General features: G+C 37.4%; 1 protein-coding gene across 6 annotated transcripts in view; it reads left to right on the forward strand.

Moving 5' to 3' along the window:
- Positions 1-13,224, forward strand: part of LOC145661112 (extracellular matrix organizing protein FRAS1-like) — a 3,375,101-nt gene that overhangs the window by 634,859 nt on the left and 2,727,018 nt on the right. For all 6 annotated transcript variants that reach the window (XM_081726561.1, XM_081726566.1, XM_081726573.1 and 3 more), the window contains one exon: positions 2,774-2,972. In XM_081726561.1, the coding sequence (XP_081582687.1) occupies positions 2,774-2,972 (199 nt within the window). The remainder of the gene's footprint in view (positions 1-2,773; positions 2,973-13,224) is intronic.

Below are 13,224 nucleotides of genomic sequence, written 5' to 3' on the forward strand. Positions count from 1 at the left end.
TATGGTGGTCTACAGCTAGCCTCTTCGTCTTAATGTAGCAATTTTCTTTTTTAATAGCTTTCTTCAATTACAATCTCCTTTGCTCCCTCTCTCTCTTTTCTTTCACCATACCCTCTAGCACGTCCTACTCAGCCAATATCCCAACCAGTTCCTATTTCTCCTCTTATCAATATCGAAAATACTTCTTTCTTGTCCTACTGCTAATATTTCTAACACCTTATTCGTTTTTCGTTCAACACAACTAATTCTATCCTTTTTTTCTCCATGCTCAGGTTTCGAAAGTCTGCAATTTTTTCCATCGCTTTTGCGTAATGTCCATGTTTCTGCCCCATTGGAATCAGTAGAACAAAATCTCAATATTTAATTGTAAGTTTATTTAATACAAAGATTAGCTAATCGTGGTTGAAAAGAGAAATGTGACGCCTTTAGAATGTAAAAATAATTTTGCAGTTCATGGTATTTCAATAATCTGTACCGTTTGATTTTCTTTCATTCGTCTCAGGGGTAGCCTCTCTAGTTTGGGAACCAGTGAAGTGTTGGATCTGTTAAAAAATATAAAAAATTACGAAACGTCGTGATTTATCTTGTAAGTAGCGAAACGTGGGCACCCAATAAAAGAATAAAGGTCATCACGTATGTAGTACACTATTATCATATTTACACGAAGATAAACTATATTACATTTAGAAACATACATTGTTTCCGTTACTATTGGATCATTATAGAATTTATTATCACGTATATCCAGAGTAAAATTTTCCTATGAAAAGCATAAGATTTCTTAAAAGCAAGACTTGCAAGTAAGACCAAGACCAAGACCGAAGGTTCCAGTGCAAGGCCAAGACCAAGACCAAGACCAAGACCACCCCGCTCTTGGTCTTGGTCTTGCATTTGCTCATCACTAAACTCATCAGCAATGTCACGAATACTTTTTTTCAGGATCTGCTTCTACGGTGCTGCTGAGGGAGTTCATCCGAACATTTTGTTGGTCGGGCCCATGGGGGTAAGTTAGTTTCGAATGTTGTGCCACTGGAATGAAATTTGACAGTCCAGTGGCGGGTGGAGCGTTCATTCGCCATTTCTGTTCAAATACACTGATCTGCTTGTTTACGCTCGCTGTGCAGAACGTGCTGGTTCGAATTCGTAAAGAAAGATCACTTGCAATTGTGTTCTCGATAAAACACTTTAATACCGCCTTATTCAACGACGCAGTTCCTCATGACCGTATCCAGGGGGTTCTAGGGTTGCCGTGCCACACTAAAATTTTCACGGTAGGTTTGAAAATGAACTATAATATAGCGATGAACTATAATACGGTTGGATTGGGCCCTCCTAACTCCAGCCGCTCTGCCCCTTACATTTTTGGGCTGGTCACCGGCCTGCTCATGACTGCCTCGGTATCCTAGTCTATTTGCTGGACGTGTACTGAGTTTTTGCCGTTACACGCGTGCCATTAGTCTAACCATATGTTGTACATCGCATTTAAACTATAATGGTAAAACAAACATAAAGATTTTATGAAGTATCCAAACAAGACTACCGAGTTACTGAGTCCTAAAAAAACAGAAAAATACTGCCTTTAATGGTTTATGCATCTTCTCCTTAATAACTTGCAAGATTTGTTAGGTTTTAATCGGCATATTGCGAGTTCCTTACTTGTTCCACGTGAACGAAAAGGGAATGAGTGATACTAGTACTGAAAATCAAATTTGTGTTGAAAGTGATTTTTATGTTTTACCGTCCCCATATGCTGAAAAGTTATTTTCTATATCTTTCTTTATGTTCATATCGCGGTAGTTCAGTGGTAGAGCTTTCACTTCTGATGCATGGGGTTCCGGGTTCGATCCCAGCTCGCGCTAAGTGAACTTTGAGTTGGTCAAACAATGTGTGCGTGGGTTTTCTCGGGGTTCTCCCGTTTGCTCTCACAACAGTTTCTTCATTGCACCATTTCGTTCATTTCTCATCATCACATAGGCGGCATAACCATAACCATTTTAGGTCGTTATGAGATTCTACAGAATGGTTTCTAGACTTTTAACTCTTTGTCTAATAATAACGATAGTATAATGTAAAGTGAAAATCAAAATTATTTTTTCTCTAAAACAACTCGAATAATTTTATTTTAATTTTAAATATTCTTGTATATCGATAGCATGTGTCACAGAAATTGTTATTATTGAAATAAGGTTATTGACATTCATAGTATCATCTCTGATAGAAATTAATAAATAGCGTATATGGTTTAAATGCATTTGACGTACAATTTTATAGTGCTGATGGTGAATAATCTAGTACAGAAAATCTCTCATTAGTACAGAAATTACCTTGTGATGATAGAGATCGGACTAAGCAAAATGGAAATTTTCATCTCTCCTAAAATGGCGGAGTGAAATTAGTGGCTAATAAGTCGTTAAGCGAGATGGAGTTGAAGCACTGATAATTATCTTTTCACAAGATCTAAATTTGAAGTATGATAATGACATGTTCCTACGTAATTACTCGTATTTAGAGAATATTTGATAACAGATTATCCATTCGGATTCTCTACCCAGATTCATTTTGTGTCTGCTGTTATTCGGGAAAGAAACACGTGGAATTTCATTCTTCTAATGCTTCATCATGGCCAGGAAAGAGTAGTAGTTCCTATTATATATAGTAAATTTGTTTTACTTTATATATTTCTATTTTGTAATTTGATTTCTCATATGTAATATTAAGTCTTATGTGGTAATCACTTTTTAGCTTTATAAAATATAATGCATTTCTTTTGCAGTTCTACAAAAGAAGAGATACGGGATAGACTCGTGCTGTACGAACAAAATAGACTCCCAGCACAGTCCCACTATTTAGCAGTTGTAACAACAAATAACCCTGTATTTAATATTGCCTCAAACCACTATCTTAACATCGAAGATCTACCTTCCGATGAAGGAAAGCCTGCAATGAAATTAGAAGCATATCCAAGATTAACTGTAAGTACGACAGAAGTAACTTGTTTTTAGTTACTTGCTATTCTATTAACTTTGGAAACTCATCGTCAATCTCAACTTCATTATTGTTCTTTTCCGAAATCCTGAAATCATTATTGAAGTTCTGAAATCCTTGTTCTTTTCTAAGTTCTCACAACACTGATTGTTTGTATGTAGTAAGAATTTCCCCCCAAAATCTGTTAAACTATATTCTGCATTCTTCTTAGCTTAAATCATATTTTAAATGAAAGGGCATATAAAATAAATTATTTAGAGTGTGGAGAAGGCAAATAGGTGATATAAGTAAGGGCCACCTTGTTTCTTCCCTTCAAGCCTTAAACCCTTTAAAATCCAACACTTACTGGTCTTAAAAACTGTACATATACCACATTTTGGACTACTTAGATACATAAAACTTTTGTTATGCACCTTTTTCCACGGTGTGATCAGAAACATTGGGTAAGTATGAGTTGAAATTCGCTGTGTGGGCGTTGGACTTTCCCCCGAACCCGCAAGTAAAGGTTCTGGGCTACGGACAAACATCTTCTTTTCCAGAAGTGTGTAATCATGACCATATGTGTGCTTATTAACCACAAAGTTGACTTTACAACCAGGAAACTTAATGTTTGAAGTGCTTTAGTATTTAAGTTACTGCTACCTTTATTGTCGAGGCTGGTGTTAATAAAAGTAATACACGTAAAATATATGAGAATGAATTGCGGTTTGTATGTGTATGATTAATATTGCTTTATGTGTTACTTTTGCTCTTCAGTGGTTTCCAACCTTGTTTACCTGACGCTCCCCTCCTCCGTCCATTTTGTTCCTTGGTCATATTTTCTTTGTTGCTGCTCCCTTTTGCGATTTCAGATATACCTTTCAGTTCTCAAATCTTTAATGATAATAATAATATTCTATTCTCGTGAATTTATATTTGTTCCCAGCAAGACTTCTGCATACAATTGTAGTGTAGTATTATTATCATTATTACCGAATTCGGACTTTATGAAACGATAGTTCTTACTCAATAATTACTTTGCATTTGTATGATATTAAATTTAACGCTCTCTTCCGGCTCTTTCTTTTTTTCTTTTTTTTTTCAACAGTATCGCTATTGTAGTTCTGAACGATAAACATACATAGAACAGATTGACTATATCTTTAGTATTAAAAACATTTACAAGCTAATGTTCGTTTCATTAATTTTTCAGGCCGTGTTCTGGTCTGAGAAGTTTACAAGTATTTTGTGGTGTTGTTAATGTTATTGACTATGTAATTTCTAGTTTTGTCAATGTGAAGTAAAATGGTAGCTTACAGTTCAAAGAGAAGATTGTATAGTGAAGGTATGGTTTTACATTCATTGAAAAAGATAGTATTCAACTACCACAGTGTGTTGTGCGCCATGCTGTCCTTAGTAATGATATTCTCTGCCTCCTCCGATTGGACCGACATTTGTCAAGAATACATCCATCCCTAAAAAAAAAAAAAAAAAAAAAAAAAAAAATCTAAAAGAAACTCGCTAAACTATATGAATATGGACTCCTCTGGAAGCTTTTACGAGCAAATTGAAAAGGCGATGAAAGCATCATATGGACTTACTCTTCTAATAGCCAAAGACAAAAAAAAAAAAAAAAAAAAGAAAAAAAAAAGAAAAATCTGCTACTGTTGGTGAGACTGTTATCAAATCTTGCATATTTAAAGCAGTCAAATTATACTCGGGAAGAAACCCAGAAAAAAATTGACGAACTATCGCTTTCAGACCATACTTTGAAACATAGAATTAGTGATAGGGCCTTGAATTTAATAGAAACGTGAGGTATTTGAATAGATAGAAAAATCTTCATTTTTTGACCTCGAGTGTCATGAGTCCACGGACATGTCTCAATGTTATCATTTAATAGTGTGCTGTCGTTTCGTAGTTGAGAAGAGTTAATAAAAGAAATTTGTTTTCAAGAAGTTTGGAGACATCCTCTAAAGGTTTTATGTGCTTTCTGCTATCAGTAATGTTTGTGTTGAAAATGATTTGTCTTGATATATAGTTGTAGGAATATATACTGATGGAACTCCAGAAATGTTTTATTCGCGGTCTGAACGACTATGATATTGCAATGCACATCAAATGAAAGATAGATAAGTTAGGTTGGAATCTTTATGTGAATTCCAGTTTCCCATATGGAGATTCAACTTTTAAAGAATTAAGGCTATAATGTAGAATTGTGTGCCGAGCTGTAATTGAACATATCCTGATACCAATAAGATGGCCTGTGCTGTCCTTAGATATAATAGACGCCAGCAGTAAAGATGATATTATTTGTGTTAATGTATATATACATTAAAGTTCTAATATTAATTGTAAAACAAGTATGTGTCTTTCCAGCAAGTGAATATTGTCCTTATGTTCTAAAATATAATACGATTTCATTGTACTATACAATAATGTGTATCAAATTACAGTAGATATAAAATACCGACTCTCAGCGCAGTTTTTAGCGCAATATTCTAACAAAATTTGCCCCTAATAAGCAGTTTTGCAACATTTTTTGCACATCGTTTGCGGAAATTGCACATCGGTAACATCATTGCACAACATCTTTTATTAAATATGACACTGAGAAGTATTGCGGAAATTACCATAGGGTACTTTTCTTCTTCACCCATTTTCGCTATGAATTTCGCATGATTACAATTCCAAAAAAATTATTAATTAAGTTAGGTAAAAGTGGAGTGCTCGGCGCATAGGCTTTTATGATATAAATAACCATAAAACGTATCTCTAAAACTACATTACATCTACAACCTATATATACTTATCTTCTATTTTGCAGGGCCCTAAGCTAACGTATTTACGCTATCTTATTTTGATAGGTAAATTTATATAATAACTTTCGTATTAAGAACAGACTGAAAAATAATCGAATTATACTTAACAGCTATGTACGTAAGAAACCATGTTCTCGTAGTTTGCCAGGGCCGCCGATTGAGTGTTTTGTATACACAACCAAGAAAAAGGTCAATCTGACTACTGCTTGTAAGAGCAAGCTTTCTTTCACTCTCTTTTAATCAACTCTCAGCTTTGAGAACCAGTCTTCTTACGCTAACACATACATGACGTCACATGTGACGTGTTCTTCGTTCGTCCAATTTTGGTATGAAGGTAATCACAATGCAATTTTTTTCTACGGCTGCAATGTATAAAGATCGCCACTAGTGGGGTAGGGTAACCGAAGAATCTTGCAAATCGTGATACAAACATGCCATTTGGTGATGTGGTAGACCAATACCTAAAGATAAAATTTAGATGTAGACCCCAAACATCAAACCCTTTGTTTGCCCCTGTGACGTCATCATACAACATGACCGCCCGGACATTACAGAAGCACCGTTTCTCATAGTAAAGGCTCATAAAACGGTGATTACAACTGATTCACATCAAATTTTGAATTCCTATTACTCATATTTGCTAATAAAAGGTACATTTTTTGTCACTGAATGCTGTAATTAGTATTATACAGGGTGAAACAAAAGTCCGTTGAAGTCGGCCAACTCCGTTATTATTGCAGAAATAAAGAACTGTAAAGAGAGCAAAATTGTTCGAAATATGTCTTCAATTTAATATGTTGCAACTTTTAAAACTGGGCGGAGTTTGTGCTGTACAGTCACCCACATAAGTACCTGGACCTCAAGTAATGGAACTATAATAGTCAAAAGTACAGGTACATATCTGGGCGACCGTGCAATGTTATGAACCCCAATGTTAAATGTAAATGTAATTGAGATTACCTATTGCAACGGACATTTGTTGCACCAATATACGTGACATAATATGTATTTGTTTAGTTTATTGCCTGTTCACTATGTACCAATACACATTATTCTAAAATAATGGTTCCCTTTGTTTTAAAGATTTAGAAGACATAAACTAGTTTCTTGAAGTCATCCCATTACCAATCATCACCATGTCCAAGAAGAGGAAATGTGAAATCATAAATGTTATCGATGATGATGTCCGTACTGGTGTTAACGCGTCTCGTGATATAGACTGGGCATTGTGCGTACAGTGTCATCAAAATTCCAGTGAAACTTTGGTGTATCCTGCAAGAAGCACTCGTGCAGACAAAGGAATAGGATATAAATCCTTGTGCAGGGATCTGAACAAATTTCAAGAAGATGTTGGACTTCCAACAAACGTTCAAATTCATCTTTTTGATGATGGTTCGGGAATAGAAGAGACCTTTCGTAACAAAGAAGCGAAGTTCCATAAAACATGCCGTAATAAATATAATAAAACCAAACTGTCCAGAGCTAGTGCTGTTAAACGTAAGCAGCAGGGGGAAAATGAGCAAGGAGATCCCTCTACTCGTTCATCATTGCATGTTGGTGACGTGAAAGACAAGCGTTTCTTTTGTGACAGTGTATCAGCTGATGAAGATTTAAGTAATGCTCGCACTTTACAAGTGAGCAATAGTGTTCGTGAAGCAGCTGTGACGCTTTGCGACACGAAGCTATTGGCAAAGTTGAGCAGTGGTGATATGGTGGCAACGGAAGCAAAATATCACCGGAAGTGCTTGCTCCAATTTTATAATCGGGTGCACCAAGCAAAAGCGAAAATAAAGTGTCCAAAAGATAGTAACTCTAGACTTACTTATGGTATTATGTTATCCGAAGTGATTACATTCTTTCAAGAAACTTTTCAGTGCAGTGAATCTTCACCAGTATGTCAGCTGTCAGAGCTTGTTCGTCTCGTAACTCGACGTATGACAGAATTAGGAGTTAGAGATGCTGATAAAATGGTTCACAGCTCCAGATTGAAGGAAACTATTCTAGCCTACGTACCTGAATTGACTGCACAAAAGCGGGGAAGGGACGTGTTTTTAGTGAGTGAGCAAGACCTTGCAGAAAGAAGCAGTGTACGGTGCTTGCTTACAGAATACAGAAGATGATGGAATGTGTTTGTCTAGGGCTGTATCCATCGTGCGGAAGCACATGTTTAAAGCTGTCCCACAATTCAATGGGCATTTTATCACAGCTTGCCAGGAGCAATCAGTTCCACAATCACTAGTAACACTTGTACGGATGATTCTTGAAGGTCCTAATATTGCAAATGAAGAAACTGTTTATGTAAGCCGTGCTGAGCTCTCAGTGTCTCAGTTACTCCGGTTTAACGCAGTGACGCGAGAAAGAAACCAAGGACAGGGAAATATACACCATCCACTATCTAGCGAGACTCCGCTGCCCCCTGTACATTGGATTAATGATCCATTCAAAAACGCGGAACAAAGAGATCATAGATAGACTGAATAAAGTAGTAAGAGTGTATCATATGATCGAATTCGGGAGGTATCGGCCACCATGACCAATGCACTGTGTGAACAATTTGAAACTAAGAAGAGAGTACATATCAAGATAACCTTCCAACAGGCGTTTTTACTTGTGCTGTCATAGACAATATCGATCACAACCCGTCGTAAGCAACTTCTACGCAAGCATTTCATGGCACAGGGATATCTATAATTCAGCCATCTTATCCTCGCAGCGATATTGGGGTTATAATTAACAAGTGGTCCCGCAAATGCAAAGGTAACTTGCCTGCATGGTTCACAAATGTTCCTCAGATGTCAATGCTCAAATCATATGTACCTCTTTCTACCGTTAATAGTGTTGAATTACCGCTACAGGAAGATATTTTATCAAATATGTGGTTGAAAGCAATCGAGATTATTGACACAGAGAATGGCAGTATTTCTGAACAATATATTACCTGGGTAGCTTTCCATTCCCAGCAACTTCATGTAAGATTCAACCTACAAGTCGGTGTGTTCTACTACCCTTGTTGCCAGACTCCATAAACTCGCCTGCCATGATTCGTCATTGCTTTGACATAATCATTCAGACTGTGTCATCACTTAATCCTTCCCAAGTCCCCGTGGTTACCTATGATCAACCCGTTTTTGCTATAGCGAAGGAAGTTCAGTGGTCACAGCCTCTTCAGTATGGGGAAGACAAGATGATAGTTATAATGGGTCCACTTCATATTGAAATGGGAACCTTAGAAATGTTGGGTAACTGGTTGACTAAGAGTGGGTGGACTAATCTTCTAGTGGAAGCAGGCGTAACCACTACTGGAAAAGCATATAATTGCTTACATAGATTCCACGTGAAGCGAGCGAGATATGCTCACGAAGTGACATCTGCAGCCCTGTACATAATGCTGAAGAAAGCATACTCAGAAAGTGCATCGCCTGAATGTCCCCAAAGAATTGAAGAGTGGGTTAAAATTTGACAGAATGAATCCGTTCAGTTTAAATACTGGTACACAGTATTGGAACTTGAAATGCTTTTCTTTAGGCTCTTGCACAGCTTGCGTTCTGCAGATTTTGAACTCTACATCAGTTCCTTATCAGAGTTGTGTCCTTGGATGTTCCCCTTTACCACACGCATTGCGCACGTTGAATGCCAATATTTGTTAAGTCATTACAGGAGCTCAGTTGCAGACATCTTACCATTTATAAAGAGTTTGTGCGAGGAGGTTTCGTTGGTACTAAGGCAAGTCGTCTTCATTCTTGTATGAGTCATGATCAAATGCATGAACAATGCAACAAAGTCGTCAAGTCTGAAGGCGGAGCAGTTGAAATAATTGACAATCCTTCAGCGTTCTTGAAGTGGATGATGTCTGGCCTATTGCCAATCTCATTTCCAATTTTGAAGAAGAATATAGATTGTTACTTGATGAAGGTGATTGTCAGACTCATCACGAAGACTGTGGCTGTCAATAAACGATTTGTAAAAGACGTCTCAAGACTGGTGTGTACATTTTCAGAAGACGACAGAAATCCTTTCACGCAAGACGGCACTGACCTTGTAAGCATAATGTCTGACGTCATTATGAGCGAAGATGCAGTTGCATCAGTGTACAATGCTGAAAAGCTCGGCAGAGACAGTACGACAGCTTGAAAAAAAGAACGCTTAATGCCTTGCAGTAAATCAATTTTGGAACCAATTCATCGAAATAGTCTAGCCCTCCACCGCAAACAAATCCGAAAGACCACTGTCGCACACCGCAAGGTTATTATCATGAAAAATGATTGTTCACTTTTCAACCGAATGTTTATTGCTTGTCAGACCCAACAAGGCGATCTTTCTGACTTTTTTGCTTATGAAAATTTGGAGTTTTCTCCATCACTTTCTGACGATGGTTTAATTCGCAAGGGAACTAAGTCAGATGTTGCGTGTCTGGAAAAGTTCGGAGATTCCCAGCATAATGCTCCCCAGGTCATATGTCTGATACTTGGTGGTTCTGCTGTCATACACATGTTGAAACCATCTCCTACAGAAACCGTTCGAGATTACTTTGATACGAAAGTGAAACCGAATGTATTATCAATCCTCACGGACAAATCTAGAGTGGACTTTGTTTTTGACCGCTATTTACCAGGCAGCCTGAAAAGTGAAGAGTGTCAAAAACGAGGGATTTCGCCACTAGTACGAGTTGGGGACTCTACGCAGATTCCTAAATATTGGACCTTGTTTCAGCAAAATGAAAACAACAAACAAGGGTTATTCCAACTCATTGCAGACTTCTTGTCAAATATTGACACACCAGAAGGCAAGACTGTGGTCTGCACTAAAGACACTGGCATATGGAGCACGCCCAATGTTGATGTTTCCAAACTCGCACCCTGTACGCATGAAGAAGCCGATACGTGACTACTTCTGCATGCCAAACAGGACAGTGACTCTGGTCATAAATCAATTATCATCAGTACAGTTGATTCTGATGTGGTGGTGCTAGCTTTACATCCCTTTCCCAACCTAACCTTGTCTCATCTATGGATTGATTACGGAGTTGGAAGGAATCTAAGATACTTCCCTGTCCACGAGTATGCAAAAAAGCTTGGAACCAAGATTTGCAAAGCAATTCCATTCTGACACGCATTCACTGGCTGCGATACGGTATCAGCCTTTGCAGGACGTGGGAAGAAAACAGTCTGGGAAACTTGAGACGCATTCACTGGCTGCGATACGGTATCAGCCTTTGCAGGACGTGGGAAGAAAACAGCCTGGGAAGCTTGACAAGCAAACTCATATGTCACTGATGCATTTATGGAGCTTTCACAGTGTCGTTCGGAAATTGCAGATAGTTCTTTCAGCGAAGTGCAGCGCTTTACTGTGTACTTGTATGATCGCAGCAGCAACGCAGAGAGTGTTAACGAATGTCGGAAACTGCTCGTCACCAAGAAAGGTCGTTCACTGGAATGTGTGTCTCCAAATGAGGGAGCACTTTTTCAGCATGTGAAACGAACAGTGTTTCAAGGTGAACATATTTGGTCTCAGTGAATAAGTTAAAACCTAATATACCCGATCCTCAGCAATGGGGCTGGAAGAAAGCTGGTGCTTCATACTCACCTTTATGGTCTTTACTGACACAAATGTCTGAACACTGCCAAGAGCTTGTTCACTGTGGGTGTAAATCACTGTGTTCGCGTGCATGTAAATGTGCTATATTATCTCTTCCCTGCACACCTTTGTGTATGTGCGATGGTCAGTGTAAAACAAATACTTCCAATGGAAATTAGTGATCTGTGAGTGATGGAGGTATGCTAATGTTAGGAAAGAAATATCGTATAATCTGCACGCTCTTGATAATCTTGATACGAAAAGCGACTTGTGAGGGAAGTTGCACCGGTAAAAATTAATATTTTTTCTTCAAATTAAGTAAAAAGAGTTAATTAATATAATAATTGTTATATATAACAGTCAGTAAATTAGGAAAGTTTCCATCTTTTAGTTTTAATAGAAAAATCCAAATCTTACCTGTGTGACTTCCCTCGCGAGCAGCCTCTGCTTAATACTCGTTATATAGTGATACTTTTTTTCTATTATGGCAATGTGGAAGACTTTAATCAAGACAGTTCAGTTCATCACCTCAAAATATGGAATGTATCATTTGTAATCAACGATTTATGTGCCTCTACTGTGTTTCTGTAATGCCCATGTCGGCCATGTTGTATGATGACGTCACAGAGGCAAATAAAGGGTTTGATTTTTGGGGTCTACATCTAAATTTCATTCCTAGGTATATATCTACTACATTACCAAGTGGCATGTTTGTATCATGATTTGCAAGATTCCCCTATCTCGTGATGTTACCCTACTCCACTACACGGATTTTCTTTCTTTCTTCTTCTTGCTCTTGTCTTATGTAATCTCCTTTGTGGTGGACAAACACCGTGTGCGTGGGTTTTCTCGGGGTTCTCCCGTTTCCTCCCACTTTCTTCATTCCACCATTTCATTCGTTACTCATTATCACCGTCTCCTTTAGCCTAACCGGCATAACCGTGGGACGTAAAACTCAAAATTTCATTTCATTTCATTTCTTATGTAATCTCTCGTACAAGAGAGCTATTCAAAAAGTAATTTCATCTCGAATACTATTATTGTTAGACATAACAAAGTATTCAGCAGCATTTAATGAGTAACGCATACGAGAATTATCCAAAAAGTAATATTAAAAATATATGTACATAGTGTTTCTCGAAAACTATTATCAGAAACATAACAAAGTATATATCCCTTTACACCATAGAATGAGTTATATCTACCATGTATATAGGAGGGCTTTGGAAAGTAAATTATAGGCTTTATGAAATTATTTATGGAAATTTATATGTAAGCCTAAATCTAGTTACACATATATTTAACATTTTTAATATTTGTTTCACTTTTTCTGACCTTTTTCCCAGTCTTGGGAAGTAACGTAACGCAAGTAACGCGTTACTTCTAACGCGTTACTTTTTAGGGTGCCATGATTAACGACATACAGTAAGGGGTTAAATAAATAAACTGTGTTCTGATGACCAGGCCTGCTTTTTAGATGTAATGTTAATGATATGTAATATTAGAGTTCTTTTAGATCAGTTTGCGTATCCTTAAGTCCCGTTAATTATAGAGTTTGAAACAACTAGCTTTAAAAAGCATGTATCGATTTTAGAGTTACAGGCAAGTTTTGATTCACCCCCAGTTCATGTGTCCTCATTTTGTCAGTTATAGTGTAATGTTTCTCTATATTCTGTATTTTTAATTTTACATAACAACATTGTTATTATTATATAATTAGTTTAGCAGAATAATAATAAGCAACCATTGTTTCTAACGCATAGGGATGGACACGAGTCAAGCTAAAACTCGACTCGAATCCAAGTTAAGTTTCGAGTCGAGTCAAAAGTAATATTCTCGAGTCGAGTTCCGAGCCGATTCACTG

The sequence above is a fragment of the Thermobia domestica genome, chromosome 1, assembly GCF_964235325.1.
Source record: "Thermobia domestica chromosome 1, izTheDome1.hap1.1, whole genome shotgun sequence".
In the NCBI taxonomy this organism is placed as follows: Eukaryota; Metazoa; Arthropoda; class Insecta; order Zygentoma; family Lepismatidae; genus Thermobia; species Thermobia domestica.